Genomic DNA, 19,116 nt, shown 5'->3' with positions numbered 1-19,116 from the left:
ATTTATTAACATGATCTGTAGGAGACCAATTAAAGGACTCAGGATTTACATAGAAAGTTAAAAATAATTAGCTTTCCATGTTTTCAATGATGTATTACAAGCCATAATCCATATTGAAAAATGTTGGACAAAACTAAAATTATTATACAATGTAGTTTGAACATAGAAATTGAATTAGATATTATTTTCATCCTAAGCCTGTTATCTTGCTTTAGAAATAAAATGACATAACTATATTTTCCCTAGAGCCTATGAAAAAGCTGAGATAAACTAATTTCAGAAAATGTAATTTTAATTTGTATTTGAAACCCTGGATAGTGTGTGTGTGTGTGTGTGTGTGTGTGTGTGCGCGCGCGCATGCGCGCGCGCTTTTGTGTGCTTGGGGGTTGTCTGTGGTTGGTAATGGGGAAATCTAATTGAATTGAATTTACTATTATTTTAAAAGAAGAATGAATTGCACATTATACTATAAATCATTCTTAGGGATCTTAGAAAAACAGCTAAATGCAAAGACTTTGAGCCAGACAGTTCATTTCACATTTGGCTCAGTTTACTTTCAAGATATAACCTTGAGTGTGATACTTAACCTCTGTCAGCCTCCTATTTCTTCTTGTAAAACAAAGTACATTTTATACATTTCAAGCAGTATATATAAAGCAAACACCAGATGTTTGTTAAGCAAATTCTATGTACAACAGTAAAAAGAAACGTAAGCACCTGAAGTTACATCAGGGAATATAAGGCAGGTACATTAATATTACATTATAGGGCAGATTTTTATAGGCTTTAGAGGTAGACTTGAGGTGAGTTTCTGGCCCTTTGTAATTATGCGACCTGAAGCACAGTTTCTTCATGTCCACTGCCTTCATCCCTTGCCCCACCCCATAACCAAGTCAACATGCTCTAATTCCTGTCATTTTGCCACACATTCCTGCTGGTGCCCCTGTTTCTGCTCTCACCCCCTTGTTCTCTGAACAGCAGTCTCAGTAATGTTTTAAGAATGTTAATAAAATTTTGTCTTGCTCTAATTTTAACCCTGTAATGTCTTTCCATTACATCCAGAGGAAAATACAGACTCTACCCTATGGTTTAAATACCCTGAGAGAACTAGTCCCCAGCCCACTCCTTGATCTCTTAACCTCTTTCCTTTATGTTCTTTCCCTCCCTCCCTCCTTCCCTCTTTCCCTTTCCCTTTTCCTCCCCTTCCCTTCCTTCCTTCCCCCACTCTTCTTTTTCTAAGTCTTTTGTTTTCTTTGTCTCTTGCTTTCTGTATCTTTCTCATTTCAACTCAAATGTCTCTCCCTCATGACTGCCTTGTGCAAAGTCTCACCTTTCCCGATAGTCTCTTCCACATCACTCTAGTTAAATATTCACAGCACGGATCACTTTCAGAAAACACCATGTTGATATATGGTGTTCTTGTTTATTGGATGTATATTCTCTCCCAAAAGAGTATAAGACCCATGAGACAAGTGACTGCCTATCAGGTTTTGATTCACTTCCGTTTTGTGTCCTCTTGCCTAGCAGAGTGCTTGATTCACAGCAGATATTTAATTAATATAGAATGAATCAATAAATTAGAAAATGACTGGTAAGCTGTATCTTGAAGTGATTTTTTATCACCTTCCATTTTTTATTTGTCAACATTTATTTTTGTAAAATACATTTATTATTTAGAACAGTTTTAGAAATGTAAGAAGATAGTACAGAGAGTTTCCCTATACCCTGCACTCAGTTTCTCCTATTGCTAACATCCTACATTAGTATGGTACGTTTGTCGCAATATTGAACCATGTTAATACATGACTATTAAGGGCCATATTTTATTCATATTTTTCTAGTTTTTACCTAATTTCCTTTTTTCTGTTCCAGGATCCCATACAGGACACTACATTACATTTAGTTATAATGTCTCCTTTGGCTCTTCTAGGCTGGGACAGTTTCTCAGACTTTGTTTTTAACGACCATGACAATTTTGAAGAGTACTAGTCAGGCATTTTGTAGAATGATCTCCTGTTGGAATTTTTCTGATGTTTTTCTCATGATTATACTGGGTTTACCAGTTTCTGTGAGAGAGACCTGAGGTTAAGCACCATTCTCATCACATCACATCAGGGGTACATACAATCAAAACAATTTATCACTGCTGATGTTGATTTTGATCACCTGGCTGGAGCAGTGTTCCTTGTTTTTTTACTGAGAGTGACTATTTTTCCTCCTCCCTTTGGCTTACTGTACTCTTTGGAAGGAGGTCACTGTAAGCAGTTCATTTGAATCAATTTCTACTTCTCAACATTTTGAAATTCTGAAAATGTTAAAAATAGAAGTATAAAAATTTATTAGAAGAAAATTTAGATTTCTGTTTGTATACTATTGGAGAGAGGGAAATCATCTAAGTGAGAAATCCCAGACATTATAAAGGAAAATAAAATCATATCTAAATATAAAATTTTAATTTATGACTAAAGTTATCATAACAATGAACAAAGATAAATGTTATACTGAGATAGAAATACCTACAACATACATTTGCAAAATTTTAATGATAATAGTACCAGTTACCATTAATTAAATATTTAGCATGTACCAGGCACTCCTCTAAGTACAGTAGATGCATTATTTCATTTAACTTTCAAAGCAACTCATGAAATATTTCTATTTATTTTTCCATTTTACAGGCAAAGAAATTAAGGCATAATAAACTACTGAAGTTTAAAAATATGTTAAAGGACAAAGTCAGATTCAAACCATAGGAAGTCTGGCTCCTGGGATGGTGCACATAACCACTATAACTATATTGCCATACATTGATTTTTTAATAAAAAGACAAAAAAGCTTAATAAGTAAAAAGTGAACAAATATATAAAAATGCATGCCACAGAATAGGCATTATAAAAATGAATGTAAGGCCCTTCATACTGGAAAAGATTCTCAGGAATGCTAGTAGTTAGGGAAACACAAACTTTAAACCATAAGGAAATACCTGCATCAATCAAATGCAATTATCAAAACAACTGATATCATTCTGGTGAGGATGTGGGAAAATGAGAGTTGTTGTGCTTTACTAGTATATGCTTTACTAGAATATGAACGACTAGAATATTTTTGGAAGGTATTTTTTTAATCTGCTATAATTAAAAGTATACATACTCTTGTAATTAAAAGTATAAACACTTGTATATTTTTTTGCTGTGAAATGCTAACACACATACAGAAGACTATATGAATATAAATATAATGATTAATGAATTATTATAAATCAAATACTTGTGTATTCACCAGGTGAAGACATAAAATCATTTTCAGAAAACTTTTGTGTAACCCTTTTAAATAAAGAAATCCTAGTGCTGTCTTCAACATATAAACCAATTTAAAATATCCTTCTTTCCTTAACTGTTTTTACTCTCCCAAATTTTCTTTTTCTTTACAGTTTTATGCTTTATATAAATGTAATATTGTAGTGTATATTCTTTTGTGTCTGGATTAACTATATGTTTGTAAGATCGTCTATATTGTTTGTATAGTTGCAGTTTGTTTATTTTTTCATTCCCTTGACATTGAATACTTACCTTTGGGTCTTCAAGCTCAACTAGACAGACTAATATGATTATTATAGGCCACACTAACCACTGACCTCACTTAGCAGGATACAGCGCAGGGAACAGCATGCCAGCACACCAGCAACTGTTTACCTTCTGAAAGAGTTCTCAACAGAACAGAAATGGGAGCTAGTCTTCTGTAGCTACTCCAAATGACTGTGCATGTAAGAATGTGAGACTTAGAGAGCTGAGTGTAATAGATAGATAACCTTAAAATCCTGTGTCCCAAAGTGGAATCAATGACTTAAAAAGTCCTGCAAAGAACATGCGTTTAGGAGAGCCCAAAGATTCTCCTAATAAGGTATTTATAGTTTATTCACAGTCTAGGTATAATGTGTCAATCAGGAGTTTTGTTTGTTTGTTTGTTTGTTTGTTTTACCATAAGCGGTGGTCCCAGTAACACAGCTGACATCCACTTTTGCTATGTTTTTAGGGGAATGGAATTAGAAAATAACCCAAGCTCAAATTTATGCATTATAAAAAGAAAGAACATTTTGCTTCACCCTTTATTCACAAACATACCATACTTTTTGGTTCACAAGATAGAATGTTGTTTGATTCCATATTTTATCCCTTATGAAAAATGTTGCTGTGACCATTCTTATACATGTTCCCTGGTACATAGGACATATTTCTATTGGATATATATAAAGTTGTGATATTGCTAAGTCAGTGTGTATGTCTGTCTTGAATCTTGATAGAAAACATCCAAGTGTTTTCCGGTTGGTGGTTTTACCAATTTACACAACCACACGCAGTTTGTGAGAATTTCTATTACTCCATATTCTCTTCAATTTCTGGTATTGGCATTCTTTTAAGTGTTAACCCTTCTGGTGAATGTGAAGTAGCATTTAATTTTGGTTTTAATTTGAATTTCCCTATTATCTTGATGATTATTTCCATATTTATTGGCCACTTGGATTTCTTCCTTTGTGTCTTCCCTTTTTAAGGCTTTTCTCCATGTTTCTATTTATTGGGAGTTCTTTGTATCTTCTGTATATGAGTCCTTTATCAACTACATGTTGAAAATATGTTCTACCACTTAAAATTTTGCCTTTTCATTCTCTTATACTTTCTAATTCATTTTTTGGAAAACAGTCTTATAGTAATAAAATAATCATATGTATAAATGTATTTATAAGCAGAGGTGGTAACCAAAATATTTAACTATAGATATAGTGTGTGGGCTGATAAACCAGAATAGTGTGCACCTGTTGAATGTTAGATCAGCGTATAAGGCTGTTTTTATGATGATGATTACTATTACTGCATTGGTTAGCACAACCAACATTTTATAGGAAGTAATGTGAAATGTCAATCAATAAAGGAATTATTGGATTTGTTGAAGTACATCTATATTCTGCATATTAAGATCAATTGAACTTTAGGAGCTGACTGCTATAATCTGGAAGGATGAAAATCCCAAAAATATAATTCTGGGAAATATTTTAAAAATTCTTTAAGTGATATTTATTTACATTTTTAAAAGGAGATTTATTTGTGAAACACATAAAAACATGACAAAAAACTTCATTGGCCAGTTTACACAATAAAATAAGCAATAATAACATACCTATTTTTGCAAACATAAAGAGGTATATTAATGGACATTGCATAGGTATAACAGTTGTGAGTGATAAACCATATTCATAAAAATTGGACAAAAGGAAATGTGTAAGTGCATATTACTATGGTTGGTAATTGTGTCCACCCAAATTTGTAACTGTGGTCATCTGACATTCTTTGATGAACACTGTAAGTCTTCACAAGATTGGCACAAACTATGATGGGTCAATACCACATGCACAGTCACCTAAAAGAACCAAGATCTCAATAAATTTTATTTTTCACAAATGCAGCTGTACAAAAAGGACATCTCTTCATTTTCTGAGAAAGTTTCAACATTTTTTTGTACACATACAATGCTTGCACACAAAGCCAGTGTTGTGATAGTGCACTTTCGTGTAGGCAAATTTGCAAAAAATGCATAAAATGAATTATAACTCTCTGGAAGTCTCTATACAACTTATACTTCCAGTATACCATAGTAATATATTTTTTTAAATTCTGATAATTTAAAATAGTTGAAAAAAGAAGAAGAAGAAGAAAAAAAAACAAAACCTTTTCACATGCCTGTTGGCCATCTGTATGTGGTCTTTTGGGAAATATCGATTCAGGTCCTCTGTACATTTTTTAATCAGGTCATTTCTTTTTGGCTATTGATTTATTTTAGTTTCTTAAATATTTTGGATATTAGCACCTTCTCAGATACATGGTTTGCAAGTGTTTTCTTTCAATTCGTAGATTGCCTGTTCACTCTGTTGATTGTTTTTATACTGTGCACAAGATTTTTAGTTTGTTGCAATCCCACTTGTCTAGTTTTGCTTTTGGGTTCATAGCGGAGAAATTATTGCAAAGACCAATATCAAGAAGTATATTCCCTACGCATTCTTTTAGTAGTTTTACAGTTTCAGGCCTTACATTTAAGTCTTTAAATCATTTTGAACTGATTTTTGAACGTGGTGTGGGATAAGGGTCTAATTACGTTCTTCTGCATGTAGATATTCAGAGACTGTCCTTTCTGCATTGTGTATTCTTTCAACCCATGTCAAAGATCAGTTGACTGTAGATATATGGATTTATTTCTGGATTTTTGATTCTCCTCCATTGGCTTTTAGGTCTTTTTTTATGCTGGTACCATGCTGGTTTAATTACTGTGGCTTTGTAATATTTTGAAGTCAGGAAATGTGATTCCTCCATCTTTGTTCATCTTGCACAAGATTGTTTTGGCTATTCAAGGTCTTTGTGGTTCCATATGAATGTTATTATTATTTCTGTAAAGAATGCTATTGGGATTTGATAGCAATTGAATTGAGTCTGTAGATCTCTTTGGGTAATATGGACATTTTAACAATACTGAGTTTTCCAATCCATGAACACAGGATGTCTTTCTATGTCTTCTTTGTTTTTTACAGGTCTTTTTTTCTGTGTTTTCTGTAAATTCCTTTATAAATGTTTTATAATTTTCAGTGTACAGGTCTTTCACCTCTTTGATAAATGTATTCCTTAGTATTTTATTATTTTTGTTGCTATTATAAATAGGATTGTTTTCTCCATTTCCTTTTTTGGATAGTTCATTGTTTATATATAGAAATGTTACTGATTATTGTATGTTCCCTTTTTATCCTGTAACTTTATTGAATTCATTTATTAGTTCTAAGAGATTTTTGTGGATTATCTAGGAATGTCTACATATATGTCATTTGCAAGAAGAGATAATTTTCTTCTTTTGCAATTTGGATGCCTTTTATTTATTTATTCTTATTTAATTGCTCTGGCTAAGACTTGCAGTACTGTGATGAAAATAAGTGGTAGAAATGGGCATCCTTGTCTTGTATAGTGTCTTAGAGGCAAAGTTTTCTGTTTTCTTTCATTGATTATGATATTGGCTGTGGTTTTTGATATGATGGTCTTTATTCTGTAAAGTAAATTGAAGTAAATTCTTTTTACACCTATTTTCTTGAGAATTTTAATCATGAATGGAAGTTAAACTTTGGCAAATGTTTTTTTCTCTGTTGAGTTGACCTTTTATTTTTTTTTGGTAATATGGTATATTACACTGATTTATTTTTGTATGTTGAACCATCCTTGTACTCCAGGGATAAATCTCACTTGGTCATGGTGTATAATTGTTTTAATGTGTTATTATATTTGCTTTGCTAGTATTTTATTTATGATTTTTGCATTGACGTTCACTAGGGATTTTGGCCTATAGTTTTCTTTACTCCTAGTGTCTTTGTACAGTTTGAGTATCAAGTTGATGCTGGCCTCATAAAATGAGTTTGGAAGTGTTCCTTCTTGTATTTTTTGCAAGAGTTTAAGAGAGTTGGTAGTAATTCATCTTTGAATGTTTGCTCGAATTCAACCATGAAACCACCTGGTCCTGGGCTTTTCTTTGTTGGGAGGTTTTTCATTACTAATCTAATCTTTTTTTTCTGTTGGTGTGTTTAGGCTTTCTGTTTCATCTTGATTCAGATTTGGTAGCTTGTAAATTTCTAGGAATTTATTCATTTCTTCTAGATTATCCAATTTGTTGGTATATAATTGGTCATAATAGTTTCTTATGTTTCTGAGGCATCTGTTATAATGTTTTCACTTTCATTTCTGATTTTATTTATTTGATTTCTCTCTTTTTTCTTGATTATTCTAGCTAATGGTTTTTCAATTTTGTTTATTTTTCAAGAAAACAACTCTTAGTTTTGATGTTTTTAGTTTTTTATTCTTTAATTTATTTCTACTTCTTATATTTATTATTTCCTTCTTTCTGCAAACTTTAGGATTATTCTTTTTATAGTTCCTTGAGGTATAAAGTTAAGCTGTCTTTTTCCAGATATTTCTTCATGTAATGTGAGTATTTATTATTATAAGCTTTTCTGTTATTACTGCTTTTGCTGCATCCCAGAAGTTTTGGTAAAGTGTGTATATAGGTTGGTTGGTTTGTGAGCACTGAGAAAGGTATGTAAAGATACACAATAAGTCATTAATCTTGGCTGTTAATCTTGACAGTTCGAATTGGAGGCAGTAGTGTTGGGAAGCAATCTATTAACTTTTTCATCATGCATCTCTGAATCTTTGGGTTATTAAAAACAGCACTGTTATTTTCATATTTTTAAAAACATAATTCCTAATGATATTATAAAAATTAAATGGATGAAGGGGCTTTTTTAACTTCCAAACTCTTCATACAAATGAGAAGATTAAAGTTATTTTGTACACTTTATGTAGCGTAGGTTCACATAGATCAAAAATATGTTATCCCAGATGACTATTGAGAAACAATTTTCAGCCAGTGTTCACCAAATATCTTCAAAAGCAAGAATGGAATGAAAATCAGGAAATCAAAGATGAGGTTGCTTATTTCAAAATGCCCAATTATCACAGACTTTGTATGTTCTAACACCTCAACTCTTCCTCTATTGTACTGCAAGCTCCACTAAGGCTGGATTATTTGTCTTTTTTGCTACTGTATCCGCAATGCAAAACTTAGTGCCTGATATATAGAAGACAGTCAGTAAATTCTTAGTAAATGAATTAATAAATGCTTATGTTAAGATTGCTATTTAACTGCCCATTTTAGCAGTTAAAGGGTTGATTATTTCATTAATTGCTCTGTTCTGGGATATCTTATATTTGATTCCAGTTTACAGAACACCTTATCATTACCTGTGTTCAGCCTGTAATCATGTGGCACTGTTATTTTTAGTAGATCTGTCTCCCCAGTAGGACTGTGAATTACTCAGGTACAAAATCTGATTTCTATTCCTTTTTTTATTTATCTCACAGAGCAACAAATTCAGTAAATTCTATTTCAGTAAATACAGTAATTTAAAATGTTTTTTTTTCAGATTATTCTTTCTAATAGCATGACTCCAACAATAATTTTACTTCACAAAAACACAGTTCATTGATTCTACTGTTCACTATTCCTTTGATATCACTTTGGTCCCATGCCCATCTTCAATTTTGTGGTACATCCTTATTGTCACTTCACTTGTTCTCTTGCATACACCTTCAACTTACTTGTCCTACTTTTCTTTGAAATTCTCATATACTCTCTCTACATTTTCCCTATGGGATCCATTTAATTCATAAGACTTTAAATTCCATATCTATGCTGATGACTCGAATATCGGTATATCTTGTCTGAATTTTTCCCTGAAATTCATACTCATATATCCAACTGCTTACACTCCATCTCCACTTGGATGGCCATGATCATCTCAAACATAACATGTCCAATACTAAAATTATTCTCTATCTTCACCCCACATCCGCTCCTCTAACAATTTTCCCCATCTTAGTGAATAGCAATTCAGTCCTTCTAGTTCCTCAGTTGAGTCACGACTTCTTTCTTTCTCTCCTGCCTAATTTCTAATTCATTGGCAAGTCTGGTTGGAGCTGAAGTCAAGACATATCCATTATCCAAACTCTTCTCCTTATTTATATTCTGTAATCCTGATCCAAGCCACTATTACGTCCCACCTAACTACATGTAAGCTCCCCCTTTTGCTACATCCCACCTCCCTACATGCTAATTCTCAGTATAGCATTGGAGAAATTTGGTTAAAGCTCAAGTTAAATCATGCCACGCCTCTTCTCAAACCCTGCAGTAGCCTCCCATCTCATGTAGTTAATATGGCTACTTGCTACCTCTTTGACCTTGCTTCATACTTATACTTCTTTCTTCCCTTGCTCCCTCAAATCCAACCATGTTTGGGCTGATTCCACTTGCATAGAAGGAGTAAAAGTTTAGCTTAAATGAATCAATGCTGATTTATGTGAGGAGATAAATCAGCCTTCAACATAATTGAAGCCGTGCTGGATTTTATCTGAAGAAGGCTTATACCAACAAGACTTCTAGCAGTCATCTCAGAAACTTTTTCTCAGGGGCCACAAAGGTCTTTGACAATGGGAATTATGTTTCTCAATCTAAGAGTATGACAGGATCAGTCCAGGAGGCTTGCATGTATCTTTTACTGATTTTTTTTGTGTGAGACAGTTTTATTAAGAAAGTATTTTTGCTAGAATATAGTTATACATAGCCACTGGAAGTTGATTAATTGAAATTTGGAAGTGATAGCTATAATTTTTAAATGTTAATTTTTCAATGTGTTATTTAGGCCAACATTTTCAATCACAAAAGAATTCATCTTGAGATTCAATCAAACACAAAATTCCAAAGAGAAGGAAGAATTGTTGGAACTAGCTAGAAAAATCATTCTCAGATGTAAGGTAATGGCATATCATTTGATTGTTGAGCATGTTAACTTCCTTTCTAGTTGGTACATGATTACACATTCTAAAATATTGTAAGAAAAAATAAGAATATATCTGTCTTTTATTATAAGTAGGGATAGTTAAAATATTAATGCAAATTAAAATTAAAGCTTATAACCAAATAATAAAAGCTCCCTGTAAATTTTTGTGGAAATATACCAGTCCAGCAGCCCATAGCAAAACATTAAGTCTGGCAAATAAATTTTTGATTATGAAAATTATATTTTTTTAAAAAAAGTTAATTGAGATATGCTGTGTCTCAAAGGAGAAAAAGGCCTTTCTAAACCTTTATATACATGCACAAAGTACTCTGTTCTTTCTCTGTAACAAACTATTCTTCACCTAACTTGTGAAAAATACATTCTTTAAGAATATGACATGAATCCCCAAATTTACAAATAGATATCAAAACAGAACAGGAAGTAAAGTAAGTCCTTGCTTTGCCTTTTTTACATTGGATTCAGTTTAAGTTTTACAGAGAAATAACATACATATTTTGCTTTGATATGAATAATTCATTAAATAAAAGCTGCACAAAACTGGTGCATAAATTAAGCCACCTTTTTTGTGGTGTGGTAGTGGTGTTATTTTCCAGTTCATGGCTGCCCATATATTTGAAAATTTTGAAAAAAATTTGATTAGAAAAAGAGTATACTTTTGATAAGTGTGTATGCAGACAGGTGCCAGGAGGTGCATTCATCAGTGAACTTTTCTCTAATTGTGCAAGTGTTCCCTGCAACAGTCCCAGGAGTGGGCACAATAAGGGAAGTGGAACAATCTTGATCATCTCCCTCAAGTTCATTAACTTCCGTATATCAACAATGAAGTAGCCAGGGTTTTCCAGCAAACTAGCATCAAACTCACTTCTGTTTTATCACATTTCTTCAATGTTTTTCCTTATACAATAAAAAAAATGCATTCCCTTGGGGGAAAATTGGAAGTACTCACTAGAAAGTAAAAAATGAGAATTATTTTCAGCAAATAGCTAATGATATTACTTGTAATATCAACTTTTTTACATCTTAACACTAATACAGTTTGCATAAAATCTCCAAAAATTTGAGTAATAAAAGCAAAAATATAAAATTGTGTACAACTCTGGCCACCAAGCATTAGCTTCATAGAATGACTTTTGGAGCACAATTAAGAGTTAAAAATAAATATATATATAAAAATATGTACATTTTGATTTGTCTTTTTCATGCTTCCTCATAACAGAGAAAATTGGGTCTCAAAACCCTGGGCTCTGGAAAGCATGTGCATCTTCCTGCTGCATGGACTGAAGTAATATATCTGGCTCAATGCAAAGGGGAAATCCAAGATGGTACGTACTTTAAATTCTTATTAGGTATCCTAAGTATTTTCTATATCATCAGTGAAGGCATAATTTGAGAACTTTAATTTTTAAAAATTGTGCAGAAGACAAGAAATTTTTCTGCTCTATCAAAATACATTTTATTATGAAAATTCATTTTGTAATTTTGAATTTATGATTTTAACTAAGTTTTTTAGTGATAAAACTATTTTAAAAACTTTACTCAGCATAGTCTTTATTACTTTTTTGCCAAAATTAGCAACTAATTAAAAACTAATATAAAATGTCATTTAGTGATTTCCAATTACAATAGGCACTAGACTTTAGAGAAATTTGCTTCTTCGTTTTATAATTATTACTTATAAAACATTAATCAAATGACCATTTGTTTTCCACTTATTTTAAATAGCAAGCTTTACTCATTACCTTTTCATTTATCCTCATTTATGCCTCCTTTAAAACATCCTCTAACTAATCTAAAAAAAAAATTAAACGACGTTATTTCTAAGGGGGTAAAATTCTTTCCATCACTATCATTTAATTGTATATATATGCCTTTTAAAGTAGTTTTAGAATGTTAACCACATGAGCTCAGAGAGAATTTCCCCCATGTAAATTAGGTTTTGTAGTGCTATCTGGGAATTTTCAAGCAACAGGAAGAGTAAGAATTATTTTGTATTTAACTTGCCTTTATGGTCCTTCATCACAGTGCCATCCACAGCCTGACCTCTATTAAGAATTTAAATGATATTGAGGTAAACACTCTTGGTTTACCAGCAAGAAGAGGCTGTTTGCTCTTCATTGACAATTACATTTCAGTTTTAATTAGTCATGTGATTTAGAAGAGGGCTGGCCCTTGCCCAACCCGAGGCGGGTGAATCATGGATGGTCTAAATCAGGGGTCTCAAAACCCCAGACCATGAACTGGTACCAGTCTGTGGTCTGTTAGGAATTGGGCCGCACAACAGGCTGTGAGCAGCCAGGGAGCGAGCATTACTGCCTGAGCTCCACCTCCTGTCAGATCAGCAGTGACATTGGATCCTCATAGGTGTGTGAAGCCTATGGTGAACTGCACATGTGAGGGATCTAGGCTGCGGTGCTCCTTGTGAGACAAAACCAGTCCCTGGTGCCAAAAAGGTTGGGGACTGCTGGTCTAAATCAATTATGGTAATTCCTTTTCACTTGCTAGTGATTTGATTAGGGGTAGTCACATGACCTGGTCCTGAGCAAAGTGATGTAAAGACAGCTACATTTCCTGTACTTTTTGTTGACTTGCTTTTGAAAAAGACATGCCTTTCCTTCCTATACTCTTGTTTGTTCCTGTCTAGTTTGCTTGGTAAGAACATGATGCCTGGAGCTTGTGTAGTCATCACAGTCCTCATGCACATGAGAGGGAACTAGATGAAAGAAATGTGCATATAGAGGGCAGCTATCTTAGCTGTCCCTGGAACCTTTCCAATTCTAATCTTGTGAAATAAACCTCCTTATTTTCAAGACATTTTTGTTGCATTTTCTGTTACATACAGCAAAAGGATTTTAATGCATTCACATATTTAATTCTAAGTAATACTCTGAATATGGCTTCTTACTCTCTTCACAACTAAAATAACTGAATGAGTGTTTTACCTGTACTTTTGTCTGCTCCTCATTCTGTAGTCCACCCTCCACTCAACAGCTTCTGATTACACTCAAATGAGTGTAACTCCATATCATGGCCTACAAGGCTCTGCATGTGCTGGCTCCTGGCTACCTCCCTACTTACTCATTATGTTCAGCCCTACTGACCTCCTTCCTGTCCCTTGAGCATGTCAGGGTTCTTCTTTCCTCAAGTCCCTGTATTTGCTGTTCATCCTCATATATTTACATGGAAGCTCCTCAAAACTTTTGTAATGATTTGAGAAGCTGTTTTCTCTAGGCTCTTAGCTCTATATTCTTCTTCCTTCAGCTTCACCGGGTGGCCCTGTTTCCTCTACCTTGATTCTCTAGTCTTCTGCTATTCCCTTTTTATCTTTAGCACTGCCTTTTATCATCTGGTTCTGTCCTATTTCTCTACCACGATGTGTGTGGCCTGGTGATTTATTTAGCCTGTATAGTGTTGGATCTATAAGAGCTGAGCCCCCTTGGACATTTCTTCCTTCCTCTAGCCTCTCGACCTTGGTGACTTCTGTTTCAGTTGCTTCATGCCATGGAGTTGAACTTCCTACATGGCAGCTTAGGGTTCCAAAGCTAGTATCTTGAGAGAGAGAGAGATCCAGGTGGAAGCAGTGGTGCCTTTTCTGATTCAGTCTTAGAAGTCACATAGTGTCATTTCTGCCACATTCTATTGGTTGAAACTGTCACAGGGCCTGCTAAAGTTTAGGGAGAAGGGCATATAGACATCACCTCTTGATGAGAAAGGTGTCAAAGAATTTGTAAATATATTTTAAAACTGCAATTTGGTCTTAATGACAGGAAATAATTACAAAAAGTAATTATAGCATGTAGAAAAACAGGATGATTTTCAAATGATGCAGTTTCTATATTTTTAATATTTCAGAAGCTTTAAATATGCTTTATGCATCTCTGGACCATGCTTCCTTTGATTATGATCATCTGCCTGCCTTATTTTTTGTTGCGGAATCGGTTTTATACAGACTGTGTTGTGATGCATCCCTCAAAACATATTTATATTCAGTTGAAATAAAGCTAGCAAAGGTATGTTTTGAAAAACTTCTTAATGTTTTTAAATATTTCAGATACTACATGTAACAACATGACATCTGTTTTAGGATCAAAACAGAACATTTAGTTTTATTATAGAATATTCTTTTGTTTGGTAGTTTAATCTTCTCTAATTGTGAGTAGTACGTTATTATTGCTTAATATCTAAATGGAGATAGTTTGAGACAATATAATGTCACAAACTATATAAGAAAATAACATTTCATTAAAAAATATACTTCTACTTAACTGTTTCTCTAAGTATATATAGAGTTTTTCTTTTCTATTTTAAGGACTTTTAAATGCCACCTTCTTTGCCATTTAAAAATGCTGACAAATAACCTTAAATAGCTGCCCAATTTGGGAAGCTTAGTTGTTCTTCTAATATTCTATGTCACTTTAGATCTATAAAAATGAAAAACTCTTTTCAGGTAACTCATATTTTATAATGTCCTTGAGATCATATTGTTTCACTCTCAGTGATGATCATGGTTGACTGCTGTAAAATATATTATTAGTCAAACAAATGTAGTTTAACTAATGGTTTTACTGCAAAGAAAGAAAAGAAAGGCTAAAAGTATTTTTAAGATGGTTTTATGTATATATATATATATATATACACACACACATATATGTTCATATATATATGAATGAAACAAATTAAATTGATTATGCAGAAATGGTTTTTTAAATTAAATTTTGATTATAAACTGTTAGAAATCGAGCATGAGAGAACATTGATGAATCAGTCCATCAGTTGAACATTTTGGGGAGACAACCACATTTCAGTCATTGTAAATCAAGCTTAGATGCTCTCTGACACATTTGGTAGTAAAAGACTTGTGGAGACCAAGCAAAAGTAGATACAGAGAATACATAATAGAAATTTACCATGCAAAAAACTGAGCTTTGCATAGATGGAGGATTGAAGAAAATAGTCAAGATATTACCAATAACTGTTTTGGGATGGTGAGCTTATGATGATTTTTTTTCTTTTTCTGTATTTCCAAAACTGTCCACTAAAATATGTATTTATATTTATAATGAAAACAATATATATAAGTAAAAATAAAATATATAAAAATAAAATGTAAGTATACATATTTATAATGAAAAAATAAATGTAATAAAATTTTTAAAATGGAATAGAAAAACATGGAGCAAGTCTGGCTTTTATCTCCTTTCTTTGTCATCTCCTTCAGTGACCTTTCTCCATTTCTTGCCTTTTGTATTTCTGCTAGCAAGAAAAAAATAGCTACAAAATATAGTTTTATGCATGGAGCATATTGCTTATACTTTGCACATGCCCTGTTATCTGCAAAGCCAGATAATTTTTACCAGTTCTGATAGCAGGTGCAAACACTTAAACCTTACTTAACTATGTGCCTTACACAATGATAAGTGCTTTAAATATATTAGACACATTAACTTATTTTATTCTCACAACTATCCTAAGAGGATTATTCATGATTTCACATATTCTACATCTCACTGTGGCATAGAGAGTTTTAAGTGACTTGCCCAAAGTCTAAGCAGAGAGAGTTTTGATATTCAATGTGGCTACAGAGTCCAGTGAGCTCTCAGCTATGATGCTACACATCTACCTTGGTTCTCAGATTTACTAATTTTTACCTTATTTTTTCTTCTATTGGTATATAAATAACACTTTAAATATTTATGAAGTACATGTTAGTGTTTGTTACATGACTAGCATGTGTAATGATCAAGTCAGGATATTTAGGGTATCCATCGCTTTGAGTATTTATTATTTCTATGTGTTTGCATCATTTCAAATCCTCTCTTCTAGTTACTTTGAAATATACAAAGCATTATTGGTAAGTATAGTCACCCTACTCTAGTATCAAACATTCTATCTAATGCTATATTTGTACCCATTAACCAACTTCTCTTTATTTTCCCCTCCCATTTACCCACCCTTTTTAGTCTCTGATATCTATAATATTATTCTGTTCTCTTTGTCCATGAGATCAAGTCTTTTAGCTTCCACACGTGAGTGAGAACTTGTGGTATTTGTATTTCTGTGACTAGCTTATTTCATTTAACATAGTGACTCCCAGTTCCATCCATATTACTGCAAATGACATTTCATTATTTTATTGCCAAATTGTATTGCATTGTGTATATACACCACATTTTCTTTATCTAATCACCCATTAATGGATACTTACGTTAATTCCATATCTTTACTATTGTGAAGAGTGCTTCAGTAAACACGAGAGTGCAGGTATTCCTATAATACACTGATTTTCTTTATCTTCCTAAAAGATAAATGCCCACTAGTGGAATTGCTGGATAATATGGTAGTTCTATTTTTAGTTTCTTAGAAACCTAAACACTGTTTTCCATAGTGGCTGTACTAATTTACATTTCCACCAATAGCGTATGCATTCTCTTTTCTCTGTATCCTCGCCGTCATGTGTATTTTTTTTTGTCTTTTTAATAATAGCCATTCTAACTGGAGTGAAATAATATTTAATTGTGGTATATGGTCTTTATTATTTTGAGGCATGTTCCTTCTGTGCCTAGTCTGGAGACTTTTTATCATAAAGGGATGCTTAATTTTTTCAAATGCTTTTTCTGCATCTGAGATGATCATATGGTTTTTGTTCTTCATTCTGTTGTGATGTATCATGTTTATTGATTTGCATATGTTGAATCATTCTTGATTCCCTGGTATAAATCCAATTTGATCGTGTTGTATTATCTTTTTGATGTGCTGTTGGATTCAGTTTGCTAGTATTTTGTTGAGGTTTTTTGAGTCTATGTGCATTAGGGATATTAGCCTGTAGTTTTCTTTCTTTGTTGCACCTTTTCTGGTTTTGGTATTAGGGTAACGCTGGCCTTGGGAAATGTGTTAGGGAGAGTTCCCTCGCCTTTTACTTTTGGGAATAGTTTGAGGAGGGTTGGTATTAGTTTTTCCTTATCTATTTGGTAGAATTCAGCAGTGAACCCATCTAGTACTGGACTTTTCTTTTTTGGGGGAATCTTTTTGTTAATGATTCAATCTTGCTACTCATTGGTATTGTCAGGTTCTGTATTTCTTCCTGAGTCAATCTTGGTAGGTTGTATGTTTTCAGGAATTTATCCGTTTCCTCTAGTTTCCAGTTTGTTAGTGTATAGTTGTTTACAATAGTCTCTGATGATCTTTTGTACTTCTGTGGTATTAATTGTAATATCTACTTTTTCACTTTTGATTATGTTTGAGTGGCCTTCTCTCTTCTTTCCTTGGTTAGTTTAGCTAGCAGTTGATCAATTTTATCTTTTAAAAAACTTTTTCATTTTGTTGATCTTTTGTGTTGCTTTTTTAGTCTCAATTTCATTTATTTCTTCTTTGATCTTTATTATTTATCATCTTCTACTAATTTTGAGTTTGGTTTGTCCTTGCTTTACTAGTTCCTTGAAGTGCATCATTAGATTATTTGAAATCTTTCTGTTTTTTTGATGCAGGAATTTATTGCTATAAACACCCTTCTTAACACTGCTTTTGCTCTGTCTCTCAGGTTTCAGTATATTGTGCTTTCATTTTCATTTGTTTCAAAACTTTTTTGTTTAATTTCCATTTTAACCTCTTCATTGACCCAGTGGTTGTTCAGAAACATGTTGTTTAATTTCCATGTATTTTTATAGTTTTCAAAGTTCCTCTTGGTATTGATTTCTAGTTGTGTTTCATTATAGTCTGAGAAGATACTTGGTATGATTTTGATTTTAAAAATTTGTTGAGACTTATTTTTTGCCTAGCATATGATCTAACCTGGAGAATATTCCAAGTGCTAATGAGAAGAATGTGCATCCTATTGTTGTGTTGGGAAAAATATTCTGTGAATATCTTTAATGTCCATTTGGTCTAAAGTCCAAGTTAAATACAATGTTTCTTTGTTGATATTCTATCTAAATAATATGTCCTATGCTAAGGGACGAGTGTTGAAGTTCTCCACTATTAATGTACTGGAGTCTATATTTCTCTTTAGATCTAGTAGTATTTGTTTTGTGAATCTGGGTGCTCCCTGTTGGGTGCATATATATTTAGAATTATAATATCCTCTTCCTGGATTGATTCCTTTGTCATTATTTAATGTTCTTGCCTTTTTTTAAAACCTTTTTTGACTTAAAGTCTGTTTTATCCAATAGAAGCATAGCTACTCCTACTTGCTTTTGATTTCAATTTGTGTGGAGTATGTTTTTCCATCTCTTTACTCTCAGTCTGTGTCTTTACAGGTAAGGTGCATTTCTTATAGGCAGCATACGATTAGATTATGTTTGTAAAAAATGTATTAAGCCAGTCTATATCTTTTAAGTGAAGAATTTATTCTGTTTACATTTACGTTATTATTGATATGTGAAGTTTTGTTCCTGTCATATTGTTAATTGTTTTCTGGTTTGTATTAGTCCATTTTCACACTGCTATAAAGAAACACCTGAGACTGGGAAATTTATAAAGAAAAGAGGTTTAATTGACTCACAGTTCTGCATGGCTGGGAGGCCTCAGGAAACTTAACAATCATGGCAAAAGGTGAAGAAGAAGCAAGGGCCTTCTTTACAAGGCAGCAGGAAAGAGAGAGCAAAGGGTGAACTTCCAAAGACTTATAATACCATCAGATGTCATGAGAACTCACTCATTATCACCAGAAGAGCATGGGGGAAACC

At 32.9% G+C, this 19,116-nt stretch overlaps 1 protein-coding gene across 12 annotated transcripts in view; it reads left to right on the top strand.

The window, feature by feature from the left end:
• The window catches only part of TMEM232 (transmembrane protein 232), a 326,702-nt gene that overhangs the window by 85,778 nt on the left and 221,808 nt on the right, over nucleotides 1-19,116 (top strand). For 11 of the 12 annotated variants that reach the window (XM_054684513.2, XM_054684510.2, XM_063810529.1 and 8 more), the window contains 3 exons: nucleotides 10,280-10,391; nucleotides 11,655-11,760; nucleotides 14,288-14,445. In XM_054684513.2, coding sequence (XP_054540488.1) covers nucleotides 10,280-10,391; nucleotides 11,655-11,760; nucleotides 14,288-14,445 — 376 coding nt within the window. The remainder of the gene's footprint in view (nucleotides 1-10,279; nucleotides 10,392-11,654; nucleotides 11,761-14,287; nucleotides 14,446-19,116) is intronic. The other variant, XM_054684518.2, reaches the window with a different exon arrangement.

The sequence above is a fragment of the Pan troglodytes genome, chromosome 4 (genome assembly GCF_028858775.2).
Source record: "Pan troglodytes isolate AG18354 chromosome 4, NHGRI_mPanTro3-v2.0_pri, whole genome shotgun sequence".
Taxonomy (NCBI): domain Eukaryota; kingdom Metazoa; phylum Chordata; class Mammalia; order Primates; family Hominidae; genus Pan; species Pan troglodytes.
This window is presented reverse-complemented; position numbering and strand designations above follow the sequence as displayed.